This window comes from Echiichthys vipera (genome assembly GCF_963691815.1).
Source record: "Echiichthys vipera genome assembly, chromosome: 10".
NCBI lineage: Eukaryota > Metazoa > Chordata > Actinopteri > Perciformes > Trachinidae > Echiichthys > Echiichthys vipera.
This window is the reverse complement of record NC_139835.1, coordinates 28,981,271-28,998,826: the sequence shown is the minus strand read 5'-3', so window position 1 is coordinate 28,998,826 and position 17,556 is coordinate 28,981,271. Positions and strand designations below refer to the sequence as shown.

At 45.3% G+C, this 17,556-nt stretch overlaps 1 protein-coding gene across 3 annotated transcripts; it reads left to right on the top strand.

The window, feature by feature from the left end:
- Nucleotides 1–108: 108 nt before the first annotated feature.
- On the top strand, nt 109–15,394 carry epc2 (enhancer of polycomb homolog 2). Of its 3 annotated transcripts, XR_014593386.1 has the most exons (15): nt 109–447; nt 3,661–3,820; nt 5,061–5,206; nt 8,409–8,615; nt 8,798–8,946; nt 9,029–9,134; nt 10,434–10,637; nt 10,730–10,816; nt 10,993–11,126; nt 11,238–11,560; nt 11,723–11,856; nt 12,481–12,640; nt 12,731–12,947; nt 13,705–14,524; nt 14,824–14,875. XR_014593386.1 is itself a non-coding variant. In XM_083921880.1 (14 exons), exons 1-14 carry the CDS (start codon nt 295–297, stop codon nt 13,772–13,774), a joined length of 2,247 nt encoding a protein of 748 aa, XP_083778006.1. In that variant the 5' UTR covers nt 109–294; the 3' UTR covers nt 13,775–15,394. The 3 variants fall into 3 exon arrangements, 2 of the variants coding, with proteins under 2 accessions (XP_083778006.1, XP_083778005.1); XM_083921880.1 differs by having other exon boundaries at nt 11,726–11,856; nt 13,705–15,394; XM_083921879.1 differs by having other exon boundaries at nt 13,705–15,394.
- The last annotated feature ends 2,162 nt before the right edge of the window (nt 15,395–17,556 follow it).

Genomic DNA, 17,556 nt, shown 5'->3' with positions numbered 1-17,556 from the left:
ACCTTCACGTCTCGCGTGCTTTATTGCGCTGTGCCGCGGTGGCTGCTGGGATCGCTCCGCCGCTGGTGTGTGGACATGTCCGCCATGTTTTCCACGGTGCAGAGAACAGAGCAGCCCGGAGAAACGGCCCCTGCGTCCCGTTAAAACCCGCACACTGATGACTTCTACCGCCGGTTACCGGAGCAGCGGACACCCATGAGCCCTCCTGCGGCGGACACAGTCGCGTCCGGAGCCGATTCGCGTCGGTATTGGTGCGGGTTCGTGGCGGATTGACGCTGATTTTTGGCGCAAACAATGAGTAAACTCTCGTTCCGGGCGAGAGCGCTAGACGCCGCCAAACCGCTCCCGGTTTACCGGAACAGAGACCTCCCGGACCTCACCGACTGCGTGTCCATCAACCGGGCCGTCCCGCAGATGCCTACCGGGATGGAGAAAGAGGAGGAGCTGGTACGGACATGTTTTAAATTTAAAACTCTTGTGTGAGCGGAGGGTGATAGCGTTAGCTCTGTGCTACGGCTGGGATTCATGACGCGGTTACGTACGCTTCTGTACGTATGGTGTGTACGAGGAGAGGAGGTGTGCGCAGGTTACGTACTCGTGACGTACAGTGTGCGCTGTTTGCGTAGAGCGCCATGAAGTGCGAGGCGCTTCCTGTGGCCGTGACGTTTAGGTTTTTGCGTAGTTGCCGTGGCAACGGACGACGCAGACGGTTGCTTATCTTTAAAAATGTACATTTGTTACATAACTGTGACGCGTCAGACGGCTGAGATTTACTCACTAATCTATTTTAAATAATTTAAAATAAATATTTAGTAGTTTAAATATTAGTTAAACATAGTTAAAATATTTATTCCAACAATTAAAAATGTTTTTAATAATTAAATATTTATTTTTATCATTAAATATTTACGCACTAAAATAGTTATATCAGTGAAATATCGTAAAGAAATAAAGTATTTCAGTAATTAAATATTAATTAAATTATATATTGATTTAAATGAAATACTTTAGTACAAATATTAGTTAAAATAGTTTAGATATTTATTTTAATAATTAAATGTTTAATCACTAAAATAGTTATTTCAGTGAATTATTTAAAAATAAATATTTAAGTAGTTTAAATATGAGTTAAAAGTTAAAATATTTATTTTAATAATCAAATATTCATTTTATAATAATTAAAATATATATTCACAAAATAGTATATTTCAGTGAAATATTAAAAAAATGTTTAAGTAGTTAAAATATTAGTTCAAAAATAGTTACAATATTTATTTTAATAAAATATTTATTCACTAAAATGTTTATTTCAGTGAAATGTTTAAACATATATTTTATTTGTTAAAATATAAATGGTAGTTAAAATATGAGTTTAGAAATAGTTTAAATATTTATTAAATAATCAAGTATTATTCACCTAAATATTTAGTACTGTGAGATATTTAAAAATATATATTTAAGTAGTTAAAATATGACTTAAAATATGTATTTTGATAATGAAATATTTATTCACTTTAATATTTTTTTCATCTCACTAAAATATTTTTAACTTAATTTCATTGTTATTTTATTGAGGGATGCTTCTTTGCACTGTCTCATTGGTAACTTTATTTATTTTTGTGTTTGTTTCTATGTTCTTGTTGTCTTGTATTTTATTGTTGCTTTGGAGCGTTCTGGTGCAGGAATTTCCTTCAGGAATAATCCAGTTGGATCTTAGATGATCAGATAAGATGATAAGATATGATATATATATATATGTATGTATGTATGTATGTATGTATGTATGTATGTATGTATGTATATATATGTATGTATGTATAAGATATGCTTACTGTAATGTTCCTGTAGAGACATCAGTTTTAACCCCACCGTGGGAACGTCAACAGTGTTACAGCAGCAAAAGCGAATGGTGCGAAATAACAAAAGCATCAATAACAAGTGCAAAATATAGTAATAGTCTATGAACACAGTCACTAACAAACAAATGAACAGATAACGGTTTAAAAGGGTAAGTGACAGGAAAACAGAGAAAATGCTAAATCAACAGACTGGTCAACTGTGTGTGTGTGTGTGTGTGTGTGTGTGTGTGTGTGTTTAAGAGCAGCTCTGACACCATGTTCAGTTTTCCGTACATGTACGTTTGTGTACGATAGTTGTTGTGTAACTCGTGAGAACGTGAACTGGCTGATATTAGATGATCACATAAGATATTTAAGTAAGCGATCCTGTTTGGACATTAGTTATAAACTCTGTCCTGCACTTCAACAGAAGATACAATCAGCGTACTCTCTAAGGGCGCACACACACTGTCCATCCGTACCGTGTAGCACGTTTCACGGCTAAAGTCTGGTTCCTTTGACCAGTGTGAGTGCAACCGTACCGCGTCTAGGAGCGGCACGCTTGCCGACCACGGACTGTTAAAGAGACGTGGGCTTTTGTAAAGCACGTGTGCACATGTACGAGCATGAGGCCTAAGGCGGTTCTGACGTATTTTATGTGCGCCTGTTCGGACATAGAAAAAAGAAGGAGGGACCATGCGCGGACATTTAAAACAATGGCGGTGAAAGGTTCACGTTGGTGTGATGCGGAGGTGGAGTGTTTACTGCAGATTTGGTCGATGAAAAGATTCAAAAACAGTCGACAAGACGCACAAAAACTCTGAGGTCTACGGAAAGATCTGGAAACAAAGCCACGCATCGCCATGACGTCATCAATGCGTGTGACGTGTTACGGCGTGATGACGTATAGGCAGCAAGAAGCATTCTCCGAGGCCCAGGTAGTGTGAGTACAAACGGGCCTGGAGGGGGGGACAAGGACCCTAAAGCACGGGGCACGGGACGGAGGCACAGTGGGAGGGCGGCCTTAGCCTTAGAGCTGCAAGTTCATTCAGAGATGACCCCGATTAACCGCACACCCTTCTTACTGACACCTAGAACCTGTTAACGATTACTAACTCAAATCACTCAGAGTTGGTACGGGTGGAAATCCTCGAAAGCACTTGATCTTTAGTGCGCTGTTCTCGTCTTCTTTGCTGATATCCGATGATGTATTTTAAAGTTAATATTGCCGATATTATGTTTGTTTGAAAAGTGCTTGGATTTTTAAAATAGTGCTTGAAATGTTCTGTTATACAGCGATGGCATCTACGTTTGTTATAACACAGAGAAAAGAAGATCTGCGGATTTGAGACATGTTTTGCATGAAAAATGACTTAATGATGAACAGATGATCAGAATAGTTGATGTTTATAGTTCTGTGGAGTTAATGTTCCTTTCATTTGTCGTCTCAAAACATCGTGTTGGTTGTTTTTAGGACAATAAAAACATATTTAATGTGATGAAAAAGTGCAAGAATACCCTTTAGTGAATACTGAGAGTTGTTGTGGATACAAATATGTAGTTTACCACAGCTGTAAGGTGCTGAAAAAGCATGAAAATGCACCTTGAAATGGTTGTAAAGTGCTTGAACTTGACTCTGGAAAAGGTGCAGGAACCCTTTCACATCAGTCATCATCCATGTGTATTGTTTATAATTGTACAATCACACAATGACACCTCTGAACAGCGTGTTTTTATGTTGTATGAGCTCCTGATGGACTGGAATAAGCCGCTTTAAACCTCCTCGTTCGGGCTAAATGTTTGTTCTCTGGTTGTGTTTCAGGAGCACCACCTGCAGAGGGCGATCTCAGCCCAGCAGGTGTTCAGGGAGAAGAAGGAGAACATGGTGATCCCCGTCCCCGAAGCGGAGAGCAACACCACCTACTACGACCGTCTGTACAAAGGAGAGGTGAAGATTCCCAAGCAGCTCATCCACATACAGCGTGAGTACTCGTGCATACTGAAGTACACGCCACAGAGAGAGTTCTGGTTCTGGACTCACGCAAATCAAACACGAGGGGGGTCTGGAGGTGTTCATGGGCTCACAGAGAGACTTTTTTGGCTTGTTTTGTGTCGCTGGTGTGGCGGAGATAGCGAGCTAGCTAACTAGACCATCTTAGAGCAACCATCAACTGGTTGGCTGCTGGATCCGTCGTGTTTTCACGCTGCAGCGGGGACAGAAAAAGAGTTGAACGGCGTTCTGCTGACCCGCTGACATTGAATCTGACAGTAGGACTGGGTTATGTGGTGATATTAGATTGTGCAGGATCCGTCGTGTTTTCACGCTGCAGTGGGGACAAAAAACGAGCTGAACGGCGGCCTGCTACGAGAAATAAAGTCTGAAAAAATGATGGAAAAATGTGACAAAAGTCGAATAATTTTGAGAAAATAAGTCAGAAGATTGTGACAAAAGTTGTAATTTCAAGAAATAAAGTGGGAAGATTGCGACAAAAGTGGGAAGATTGCGACAAAAGTGGGAAGATTGCGACAACAGTTGTAATATTTGGAGAAATAAAGTCAGAAGATTGTGACAAATGACAGAACATGTTTGAGATCATCATCCAGCTCTCTCTGCTCACATCTGTGTGGGAGAATCTAAACTAGTGAAGTTAACGTTACGAAGCCGGATAAACCCGTTTAAACTGGGCTGGAGGAGGGAACAACGTCTCCCTGTGAACTGTCTCCATCTGCTGGGTGATGTAGAAGTTACCCGACCCACTGACATTGGATCTGACAGTAGGAGTGGGAGATATGACGATATTAGATCGTGCAGGATCCGTGTTTCTCATTAGCCAAATCACGCTATTGGCTAGTGCGCCTCACGCCCGCCCTAAAGACACGCCGATCAACCAATCATGGCGAACTACAGGCAATGACTTGGTGTCCTTATCCCCGATCATGTAGCAGGAAGTCATGGCTGAAAATATAAACACAACGGAGGACTTGCATCATGACCGAACAGCACATGGGCGTCGGACTGTAGCGTCACGTCGTCATCCTCTGTCCACACTTATAAACGCGTAAAATGTCTGTAACAACTAGTTGCAAGTTTAAACTCGTCTCGTCGTGGGTCTTTGTTCTGAACTGGACTTGGCAACGATGTTCTGGTGAAATTACCTCGACAAACGGCTCAATGTCCTCTACTCCCTCCCAAGTTAATTTCTCCTCTTTGTGCTCCTGCAGCTCTGGGTCTGGACCTGGAGCAGCCGGACTACGACATGGACTCGGAGGACGAGACGCTGCTCAACAGACTCAACCGAAAGATGGAGATCAAACCTCTGCAGTTCGAGACCATGGTGGACCGACTGGAGAAGGCCAGCAGCCACCAGGTAACACCCTCTTACACACGCACTGCACTGCACTGCACTGCAACCCTTAACCGCTCATCCAATCTCTTCGTCGCCTGAAAGAGCTGGACGTGAGAACGCATATGTCCGAATCTCAGACTTGACCCTGATTCTGATTCTGATTTCATACACCAGTGTTTTCATTTTGCAGCAAAGTGTCTGCGGTTAGTTCACATGTCGTGTGTCTGTTTATATAAACCGCTAAAGTCAGTCTAACGGGAGAAAGACGATCACGTTGGTAGTCTACCGGTTACAAACAGACTTGGTAGTGAATGTCACAGTAATGTACTGATGGATTCTGTTTTAGTTGAAACAGACCAGAGAGTATTACGTTAAAACGGGTCGTTGATGCTGTTACGCCCTCATCGGAAGTTTCATAAAGTCACAGTTTCACAAACTAAGATTGTAGATCTATTGTCCTGATTCCTGCAATCGTTGCCCCGTGGAACCGAGTCACGTAAAGTGTGTGTGCATGGGTTTGTTTTGTGCACGTCGTCGTCGGGGAAACTCTCATTCAGCCTTATATTCACCAGAAAAGCTCCTTAAATGTTGAGCGTGGAGCATTTCGTGTGTGTCCAAAACGAGCAGGGAGGTGTTGTAGGAGATGGATCTCCACTTTTCAAAGTGAGTGAGTGAAAGGGTCGAACACTGAGAATATTTCCCAACATGTTGGAGAGAATCATCCAACACGTCCAGTGTGTGTGAAAGAAGTGAATGTTACTAAGCCGGACCAAACCAGTTTAAATTGGGCCGGAGGAGTTCACAGCGCCCTCCTGTTTACTGTCTACATCTGGAGGGGACATGGAGACAAAAATCGGAATAGTTGGAAAGAAGAAAGTCGGAAGATTGGACAAAAAAGTTGTAACATTTGGAGAGAAAAATGTTGGGAGATTTTGAGAAAATATGTTGGAAAAATTTGACAAAAGTCTGAATATTTTTGAGAAAAGAAGTCAGAAGATTGTGGCAAAAGTCGTAATATTACAAGAAATAAAGTCGGGAGTGTGTGTCAGAAGTCGGGAGTGTGTGTCAGAAGTCGGGAGTGTGTGTCAGAAGTCGGGAGTGTGTGTCAGAAGTCGGGAGTGTGTGTCAGAAGTCGGGAGTGTGTGGCAGAAGTCGGGAGTGTGTGGCAGAAGTCGGGAGTGTGTGGCAGAAGTCGGGAGTGTGTGGCAGAAGTCGGGAGTGTGTGGCAGAAGTCGGGAGTGTGTGGCAGAAGTCGGGAGTGTGTGGCAGAAGTCGGGAGTGTGTGGCAGAAGTCGGGAGTGTGTGGCAGAAGTCGGGAGTGTGTGGCAGAAGTCGGGAGTGTGTGGCAGAAGTCGGGAGTGTGTGTCGGAAGTCGGGAGTGTGTGTCGGAAGTCGGGAGTGTGTGTCGGAAGTCGGGAGTGTGTGTCGGAAGTCGGGAGTGTGTGTCGGAAGTCGGGAGTGTGTGTCGGAAGTCGGGAGTGTGTGTCGGAAGTCGGGAGTGTGTGTCGGAAGTCGGGAGTGTGTGACGGAAGTCGGGAGTGTGTGTCGGAAGTCGGGAGTGTGTGTCGGAAGTCGGGAGTGTGTGTCGGAAGTCGGGAGTGTGTGTCGGAAGTCGGGAGTGTGTGTCGGAAGTCGGGAGTGTGTGGCGGAAGTCGGGAGTGTGTGGCGGAAGTCGGGAGTGTGTGGCGGAAGTCGGGAGTGTGTGGCGGAAGTCGGGAGTGTGTGGCGGAAGTCGGGAGTGTGTGGCGGAAGTCGGGAGTGTGTGTCGGAAGTCGGGAGTGTGTGTCGGAAGTCGGGAGTGTGTGGCGGAAGTCGGGAGTGTGTGGCGGAAGTCGGGAGTGTGTGGCGGAAGTCGGGAGCGTGTGGCGGAAGTCGGGAGCGTGTGGCGGAAGTCGGGAGCGTGTGGCGGAAGTCGGGAGCGTGTGACGGAAGTCGGGAGCGTGTGACGGAAGTCGGGAGCGTGTGGCGGAAGTCGGGAGCGTGTGTCGGAAGTCGGGAGCGTGTGTCGGAAGTCGGGAGCGTGTGTCGGAAGTCGGGAGCGTGTGTCGGAAGTCGGGAGCGTGTGTCGGAAGTCGGGAGCGTGTGTCGGAAGTCGGGAGCGTGTGTCGGAAGTCGGGAGCGTGTGTCGGAAGTCGGGAGCGTGTGTCGGAAGTCGGGAGCGTGTGTCGGAAGTCGGGAGCGTGTGTCGGAAGTCGGGAGCGTGTGTCGGAAGTCGGGAGCGTGTGTCGGAAGTCGGGAGCGTGTGTCGGAAGTCGGGAGCGTGTGTCGGAAGTCGGGAGCGTGTGTCGGAAGTCGGGAGCGTGTGTCGGAAGTCGGGAGCGTGTGTCGGAAGTCGGGAGCGTGTGTCGGAAGTCGGGAGCGTGTGTCGGAAGTCGGGAGCGTGTGTCAGAAGTCGGGAGCGTGTGTCAGAAGTCGGGAGCGTGTGTCAGAAGTCGGGAGCGTGTGTCAGAAGTCGGGAGCGTGTGTCAGAAGTCGGGAGCGTGTGTCAGAAGTCGGGAGCGTGTGTCAGAAGTCGGGAGCGTGTGTCAGAAGTCGGGAGCGTGTGTCAGAAGTCGGGAGCGTGTGACAGAAGTCGGGAGCGTGTGACAGAAGTCCGGAGCGTGTGTCAGAAGTCGGGAGCGTGTGACAGAAGTCGGGAGCGTGTGGCAGAAGTCCGGAGCGTGTGTCAGAAGTCGGGAGCGTGTGACAGAAGTCGGGAGCGTGTGGCAGAAGTCGGGAGCGTGTGACAGAAGTCGGGAGCGTGTGGCAGAAGTCGGGAGCGTGTGGCAGAAGTCCGGAGCGTGTGGCAGAAGTCCGGAGCGTGTGACAGAAGTCGGGAGCGTGTGACAGAAGTCCGGAGCGTGTGTCAGAAGTCGGGAGCGTGTGACAGAAGTCGGGAGCGTGTGGCAGAAGTCCGGAGCGTGTGGCAGAAGTCCGGAGCGTGTGTCAGAAGTCCGGAGTGTGTGACAAAAAAGTGGGAAGATTGTGACAAATGACAGGACATGTTTGAGATCATCATCCAGCTCTCTCTGCTCACGTCTGTGTGGGAACTGTCTCCATCTGCTGGGTGATGTAGAAGTTACCTGGATGTAACCCCAGGACTATGAGGGTGTTTTACGTAGAAGGTAGCCTGACATGTTAGTGTCCAATAATAATTCACTCTGACAATAACGGTGATATCAAAATACCTCATATTGCAAGTGTCTGACGGTCTCTGTGGTTCTGGTTCTGGTCCTGTCCTCAGCTGGTGTCTCTGACGGAGGCGAAGCTGCTGCTGAACGAGGACGACTACCTTCTGAAGTCGGCGTACGACTACTGGGTGAGGAAGAGGAAGAACTGTCGGGGCCCGTCGCTGATTCCTCACATCAAGCAGGAGAAGAGAGACGGGTCGACCAACAACGACGCCTACGTGGCCTTCAGGCGGAGGACGGAGAAGATGCAGACCAGGAAGGTTCGTTGTCCTCTTTGTTTTATCCCGGTCTGGAAACCATCGTTTGGTTTTACCTCAAGCCCTTTAAACTTCCATGTTGTTGTTTTGTGCTCATCGAAAGCTCCGAAAAAATGGACCTGCAACATACTCGCCACACACAGTTTCTGAATAACAAATGACGCCTGTTGACGTTTTTTTTTCAGAACCGCAAGAACGACGAGGCTTCGTATGAGAAGATGCTGAGACTGAGGAGAGAGTTCAGTCGCACCGTCACCATCCTGGAGATGATCAAGAGGAGGGAGAAGTCCAAGAGAGAGCTGCTGCACCTCACCCTGGAGGTGGTAGAGAGGAGGTGAGGAGGGCGGAGGATGCCGTCACACGTCAAAGTAAACGTAGACGCGTCTCTGACTGAACGTCTGGTGTTCTCTGTTCAGGTATCAGATGGAAGACTTCAGCGGAGACACTCTCAGAGAGGTTTCACTCCCTCTGGTGGAGAAACACACGTACAGCAGCCCGGTTCCTCTGAGCAACAAGATGAAGGTACTGACTCCTCCTCATCCTCAGCTTCACTCCTTTCCTTCAGCACCATCATTCATGCTAATTACATTAAATGCATAAAGAATTTCTTATCCTGTTCTTTAAAGTGTAATTCCGCTGCAAAATCCTCCCATGGTCTTTTTCGGTGTGTGAACTTTTAACGTAGAAATCCCGGAGAGTCGCTAACAGCCGGATGTGGCTAACAGTGATTAGCACGGGGCAGCACAGTGAAGGCATTCAAAGGTCTTTTTTTAACCACTAATACTGTTGAAAATAACAGCAAACCTCTGCAGCAGCATGAGAAGAGTCCCTACACACACAACAAAGCACCAACAGCGTAATTGGTGAACCCCAAGTTTATTATTTTGCGTCCAAAATTTGAGTGTGCGAGTGAATTTTACGTCTAGTCGCCCACGTGCTACCAGATGCCTTTCCACATCAAAGAGGCCAAACAGCAACAGAGTGACAGATAAGACAGGAACAGTAGGTAAGCACTGTAAGAAGATGGCGCCATCTGCACCGTAACACCAACACATAACGCGAGAGCTCCCGCAGCTAAGTTATAGTCACAGTGTCGCACCCGACGGACCCGAAGCCTCCGCACGTGACCCGCTGGGACAGACAGTCTCTGGCGTCTGTCGGCAGCTCCCGGGCCGAGTGACAGCACAGATTTACTAAGGCAAAATAGTTTTCGTGTCGGATCTACGGGAAGAAATCAACAGTGTTTGACCGATTCATTGACTTTGTTTCTCCACGCGAGTGAAGCAGCCGGTGACACACAGACTGAGCTGATCGGTCGGTGTAGATACGGTTCATATAAAACATGCACAGTGTGAGAAAACTCGGGTGTGAGTCGATCTCCTTAATGAAATGGAAACACATCTGTTCAGTGAGATGAGCGAGTGACGGAGGCCCCTGCCTCTTCTTATCTCGCTCGCTCTGTGGAGCGGCGCCTGTATGTTGTCGTACGCGGGGCGGGGCGCTTTTATAAGAATGCAGAGACGTAACACAACCCTGAGGATGTGCATCCGTCTCCTTTTTTCCCCCTTAGTCAGAACTAAGATGTTAAAGAAATAATTAGAGTGGTGGAGCAGAAATGAAACAAAGATAGAAATGTGAAATAACTAATAAAAAGATGCAAAAACAAACACAAAGTCAAACGAAACAACCAAAAAAATGGATGTAAAATGACCACAAAGCTCAACAAAACAACTGAAACTCGACTCTTTGAGATTAACTTGAGTTGCGTGAAGCTTCCCGTCTCCTCCTCACGTTCTCATCACGAGTCCGTCTGCGTTCCAGATGCAGAAGAAGCAGCTGTCCGTCAGAGACGAGCTCCCCTTCGACCCGATCAGACCAAAGAAGAAGAACGTCCGGCGGGACAGGTTGTATCCTCCGCAGAGACGTCCCGGTCGACCGCCCGGCCCCTTCACCGTCAACAAGGCGGACATCAAACAGTACGACTTCCACAGCTCCGGAGAGGACGACAGTCCTCCGCCACCGCTGGTCAGCACCTCGTCCTCACCTCAGTGTTAATGCTGATACTGTGATTTAACACCATAACAGTGTAATCTGAGTTTTTTCTCTCGTCTCTTCAGTCTCCTCCGTCTTCACCTGACGATGAAGAAAACAATCCTGACGGCGTTTTTGTCTTCAGGAGAAAAGATGGATGCGAATATCTCCCTGTGAGTTTCTCCTCTTTCATTATAAACTGATTATTAATTATATTATTATAGTCGTACATTTGAGAACTAAAGTCATTATATTCTTGTCACGAGTTTGATTTTCTGTTTTAACACTTTATTGTTTTAATAAACCAAAAATAATAATAATAAAACTGTCGCCGTGTTTGTGTCTGCAGCCCTGTACGGAGCAGACGGAGCAGGTGGATCATCCCTCCCTCCTCCCTCCGTGTCTGCGTCACTCCCTGGCTGAGCTGACGCTGCCTCCTCATTGGACGGGACTGAGCCGCCGCAGGATAGGACGAGGGGGCAGGTAACGCACACGCCTACTGACGCCTACGACAGAGCTAAAGAGACACGCAGATATAAATATGTAGGGACCGGAGACGCACACTAAACGCTCTTTTACTCTCTGTCTGATCAGGATCGTGCTGGACCGAGCCTCCTCAGGTCTGGATCCAGTACTGAGGCAGCTGGACTCCGTAACATATCCGGTCAGCAGGACCAGAACCAGGACCAGCGCCTGCCCCCTCAGTGACCCGGTCTCTCCGGAGCAGAGACCCCCGCTGACCTCAGGAACCACCGCGCCCTCCCTGACCCAAATCCTGAACAACATCCAGACCCTGAGGAGGTTCTGCTTCAGACCCAGACCCATCCAGGACCAGAGGGAGGGGAGCAGGAGGACCACGGAGTCCTCTATGGAGGACAACAGACTCAACGGTTGTCTGTTACCTGGCAACAAGTCAGGTGAGTGCTGGTCCCGGGGCCTCGTTATAGGAAAATATCATATTATGTTGCATTTTAACTGGATATCGTCTCAATGTGGCCGTGTTTGTCTGTTTGTATTGTTTGTCGGTTGTTTAATATATAAATATATATTTATAAACCCGTCTTCTGTGGGTGTGCCAGCAGGGGGCTTCACAGAGGAGCAGTACCACAGTCATCAGCAGCAGCTCGTCCAGATGCAGAAGCAACAGCTGGAGCAGCTGCAACTACAGAACAACACGGCTCCATCCAGACACACAGCACTGCACCGAACACAGGTAACACTTATAATATAATATAATATAATATATTTATGACAACGCTGCTGCTGGAAACCATGAGGACTGACTGTATGAAGATAATGGGCGTAGCTTCCAGGTCTGAAAGTGAAGTCAGTAGGGGGAAAAAGCTGCGTTCTCTCTAATGTCCAGCAGGGGGCGACACCACTGGCTCCATAAAGGGGTGTGATTGAATAGAAGTCAATGAGAAAATGAGACATAGGAAAAAGGAGGGACCATGCACGGACATTTAAAACAATGGCGGTGAAAGGTTCACGTTGGTGTGATGCGGAGGTGGAGTGTTTACTGCAGATTTGGTCGATGAAAAGATTCAAAAACAGTCGACAAGACGCACAAAAACTCAGAGGATTACGGAAAGATCTGGAAACAAAGCCACGCATCGCCATGACGTCATCAATGCGTGTGACGTGTTACGGCGTGAGGCCCAGGCAGTGTGAGTACCAACGGGCCTGGAGGGGGGGACAAGGACCCTAAAGTACGGGGCACGGGACGAACGGACAGTGGGAGTGCGCCCTCAACTTTTATTTTTTATATATATATATAAAATGATTGACTGGTTCTCTGAGTAACCCCCTGTTCTGGTCTCTCCTGGTGCGTCTGTAGCCCAGCAGGTCCGCTGAGCCCAGTTCCAAGACTCTGGACTCGGCCAGCGCTCAGTTTGCCGCCTCTGCTGTGATCAGTGCTCCTCCTCCGCCTCAGGGCCACAGCAACAGTGAGAACAAGCCCTACAAGGCCAGCGTCAACGGCGTCCTCCACCCGTCAGGTGGGAATCAGAGAGGTCGTTAAGAAATAACAATAATGACAGTTCAGACTGAATTAATTACACGTGTGCTTGTGCTGCGTCCCTCTTCAGGTCCCTCCAGGCCTCCGTACTCTTCCTCCTCGTCTCTCAGCAGGCCACGCCCCCCCTCCTCCTCCCCCCAGTCCCTCCCCAATCAGAGGAGTCACGTGGGCGCCGTCTCCCCCGCCCACCCCCACACCGCTCGACCCTCCGCTCCCCCAACGTCTGCCTTAAAGCTCGCTACAGTCGCCACCAGCCTCGACCGAGTTCCCAAAGTCTCCACCGCCAGGTAAACGCCACCTACACACACCTGTCCGGGTAAACGCCACCTACACACACCCGTCCGGGTAAACGCCACCTACACACACCTGTCCAGGTAAACGCCACCTACACACACCTGTCCGGGTAAACGCCACCTACACACACCCGTCCGGGTAAACGCCACCTACACACACCTGTCCAGGTAAACGCCACCTACACACACCCGTCCGGGTAAACGCCACCTACACACACCTGTCCAGGTAAACGCCACCTACACACACCTGTCCAGGTAAACGCCATCTACACACACCTGTCCAGGTAAACGCCATCTACACACACCTGTCCAGGTACACACCACCTACACACACCCGTCCAGGTAAACGCCACCTACACACACCCATCCAGGTATACGCCACCTACACACACCTGTCCAGGTAAATGCCACCTACACACACCCATCCAGGTACACACCACCTACACACACCCGTCCGGGTAAACGCCACCTACACACACCCGTCCAGGTAAACGCCACCTACACACACCCGTCCAGGTAAACTCCACCTACACACACCCGTCCAGGTAAACGCCACCTACACACACCCGTCCAGGTAAACACCACCTACACACACCTGTCCAGGTAAACGCCACCTATATACACCTGCCCAGGTAAACGCCACCTACACACACCCGTCCGGGTAAACGCCACCTACACCCAATAAATATCTGTGGTTAACGGTTGGCGTCCCCCGTCATCACTGATGGTTCGTTCTTGTGTTTCCCGACAGAGACTCTCACGAGTCGGAGAGACTTCTCAACGGACTGTCAGAGAACACGCTGCCCATGGAGGTCACATAACATCGTATCCCATCAGCCCCTGCTCCTCCTCCTCCTCCTCCCATCAGCCCCTGCTCCTCCTCCTCAGTGTCTGACCGGTGAATGTGACACGCCGTGACCTCCAGAAGAAGAAGCATGGCGTCAGAATCAGAACATTTAACTGAGTGTGGATATTATTATTATAATTATTATTATTGTTGTACAGTTTGTAAATGTCTTTGATGTAAAAATATTTTTTGTTTCATCATTTTAGTTTTTGACTCTGATTGGTTCATAACAAGTCCTGCATCTACGTTCTGATTGGTTCAGGAACAGCCTGTATCTACTCTCAGATTGGTCCAGTATGAGCCTGTATCTGCGCTCTGATTGGTCCATAATGAGCCTGTATCTTCGCTCTGATTGGTCCAGTATGAGCCTGTATCTGCGCTCTGATTGGTCCATAATGAGCCTGTATCTTGGCTCTGATTGGCCCAGTATGAGCCTGTATCTGCGCTCTGATTGGTCCATAATGAGCCTGTATCTGTGCTCTGATTGGTCCACAATGAGCCTGTATCTTCGCTCTGATTGGTCCAGGTTGAGTCTGTATCTTCGCTCTGATTGGTTCAGGATGAGCCTGTATCTTCGCTCTGATTGGTTCAGGATGAGCCTGTATCTTGGCTCTGATTGGCCCAGTATGAACCTGTATCTGCGCTCTGATTGGTCCATAATGAGCCTGTATCTGTGCTCTGATTGGTCCACAATGAGCCTGTATCTTCGCTCTGATTGGTCCAGGTTGAGTCTGTATCTTCGCTCTGATTGGTTCAGGATGAGCCTGTATCTTCGCTCTGATTGGTTCAGGATGAGCCTGTATCTCCGCTCTCATTGGTCCAGGATGAGCCTGAATCGAACGCTCTGATTGGTCCGTGATGAGCCTGTATCTTCGTTCTGATTTGTCCATGTTGAGCCTGTATCTCAGCTCTCATTGGTCCAGGATCAGCCCTTCATCTTCGCTCTGATTGGCCCATAATGAGCCCGTATCTTTGCTCTGATATGTCCGTGTTGAGCCTGTATCTTGGCTCTGATTGGTCCAGGATGAGCCTGTACCTTCGCTCTGATTGGCCCATGATGAACCTGTACCTTCGCTCTGATTGGGCCGTGATGAGCCTGTACCTTCGCTCTGATTGGTCGAGGATGAGCCTGTGTATATACGCTCTGATTGGTCCATGGTTAGCCTCCATCTTTGCTCTGATTGGTCCATGATAAACCTGTACCTTGGCTCTGATTGGTCCATAATGAGCCTCTACCTTTGCTCTGATTGGTCCATAATGAGCCTCTACCTTCACTCTGATTGGTTATTTATTTCTCATGTTTACATTTTGTATAATTTGTCTCTTTTTTTCTCCCCAAAGATGAAAAACTGATTTGATTTCCCAGATTTAAAGACGTGTTTCGACGTGTTTGTTGTTGAATCTCCTCACGGCCTTCAGATCATTTACGCCCGCGTCCAAACCCAAATATGCATCCTGTAAAAAGAGACACAAAGGTTTTTTATATTTCTAAAGGTGGAGTCGGACAGACGCTCGTCAGACGTGTGTGAACCGGACCTCTTTCTATTTTGTCCTTCAGTATGAATCATGTCCAGACGAAGTGTGTGTGTGTGTGTGTGTGTGCGTGTGTGTGTGTGTCGGCCGGTTCACACACTCTGCTCACTGTTTGTGTTTCACATGAAATGAAATAAAAATGCATCGACAGACTCTGAAACTTTCCCTTTTATTTCACTTTGTAAATAAAAAAGATTCTCAAGGAAACGGTGAAAACTGCAGATTATTTAATTTTTAATAAACATTTATGAGCTCCTTTAAACTTTACGGCTGTTATGTGATAAAAATAGTGTTGTTTTTGTGTTAAAGTCGTTTTATACTTGACGTTTTTTATTAAGTTAAAGCATTTTCTGTGTTTATAAGAATCTTATTTTAGTTTTGATCCTTTTTTTATTTGATTTTGCTTTAGAAGCTTATTTTGTTTTGTTTGTTTTAACAAACACGATGAATGTAAACTGTTCTATCGAAACATTTAATAGTGTTTAAAGATTTTAACTTATCATATTTTATGTAATTTAAGAATATAATTCACTGGTCACTTAAATATAGGCCGATACATTTCTTCACATTTGATCAAATAAGAAAAATACAAATAATTTCTCGTTATAAATAATTACAAAATACAAAGAATATTTCATTTTACATAATTTAAATACTCAATTTCTCCCATTTTATATTGTTAAAGTAAATTAAACTTTTCACTTGTTATGCAATTTAAATATACAAATAATTTCTCACATTTTCTATAATTTAATTAGAACTTTTCACATTTTATATAATTTAAATATATAGAAATGTTCTTGTTTTTGTATACTTTAAATATATAGAAATTTTAGCATTTTAAATAATATAAATAAATAGAACTTTTCATGTTTTATACAATTTAAATATGCAAATAATTTCTCACATTTAATTTAATTTAAATATGTAGACATTTACTTGTATTGTACAATTTAAATATATATATATATATATATATATATATATATATATATATATATATATACTTGGAGCATTTAAAATAATATAAATACATAGAACTTTTCCTGTTGTATATAATTTAAATATACAAATAACTCGTATTTTTAATAATTTATAGGTTTTATTTATTTAGCACAATTTAAAAAAATACACAAATACTGAAAAAGAAGAGAAATAACACACAGGAAGCTTATTTGAAGCCTCCACCTCAATAATGTTAAAATTTCACAATATTATAAAGAAACACAAAATTTAGACACAAAAGAAACAAAATTTAAATAAATAGAACTTTTCACATTTTAAATAATTTAAATACATCGACTTTTTCTTGTTTTATAGAATTTAAATATACAAACTCACATTTATATCATTTAAATATAAATAACTTTTCACATTTTAAATAATTTAAATACATAGAATTTTTCTCGTTTTATAGAATTTAAATATACAAACTCACATTTATATCATTTAAATATAAATAACTTTTCATATTTTAAATAATATAAATAAATAGAACTTTTCTCTTTTCATATCATTTAAATATACAAATCATTTCTCACATTTTCTATATATTAAATATTAAGAACTTCACATTTTCTATAATTTAAATATGCAAACACATTTTATTTAATTCAAATATATAGAAATGTTCTTGTTTTGTATAATTTAAATATACAAACATTTTATTTAATAATAAATAATAAAAATATAGAAATTTTAGCATTTTAAATAATATATATATACATAGAACTTTTCACATTTTGCATAATTAACATGAATAAATAACTACTTACATTTGTATAATTTAAATAAAAAACATTAATTTATATCAAACTAAATATTGAGTTAAAAAAAATTCTGGTTGATTAAATTAAATTAAATTACATTTCTTTTTCTCCTCCAGATGAAGCTGAGGTGTGTTTTTCTATTTTCATTTATTTTATTCTTTTATTGTGAAAACATGTTTCTACTCTTCCTGTAAGGACTCAATTTCCCAGAGTGCCCCGCGGCTCGGCGGTCCCGTGCGGACCTGTGTGAGGTGGGAGTGTTCAGTCGGTCGGCAGCATCCTCAGGAGTCGGTGACCGATCATCACCGGAGACCTGGTCCTCAACAGCGGGGCTGTGTCGGCGCGCTGTCCGGTCGGAGGGTCACTTTCTCCGGGCTGAACCTGCAGCTGAAGCGGCCGTTTCCTCCGGTGTGTGTGTGGGTGTGCGTGTTTCTCCCGTTTACCGGACAGACGC

What these genes read in the sequence shown, in the direction of transcription:
- epc2 (XM_083921879.1), top strand. Translation starts at nt 295, where the DNA reads ATGAGTAAACTCTCGTTCCGGGCGAGAGCGCTAGACGCCGCCAAACCG. An exon ending in CTGGAGGTGGTAGAGAGGAG is followed by an intron (nt 8,947 to 9,028) that starts GTGAGGAGGGCG and finishes TTCTCTGTTCAG; the next exon opens with GTATCAGATGGAAGACTTCA. An exon ending in ATGGATGCGAATATCTCCCT is followed by an intron (nt 10,817 to 10,992) that starts GTGAGTTTCTCC and finishes TTGTGTCTGCAG; the next exon opens with CCCTGTACGGAGCAGACGGA.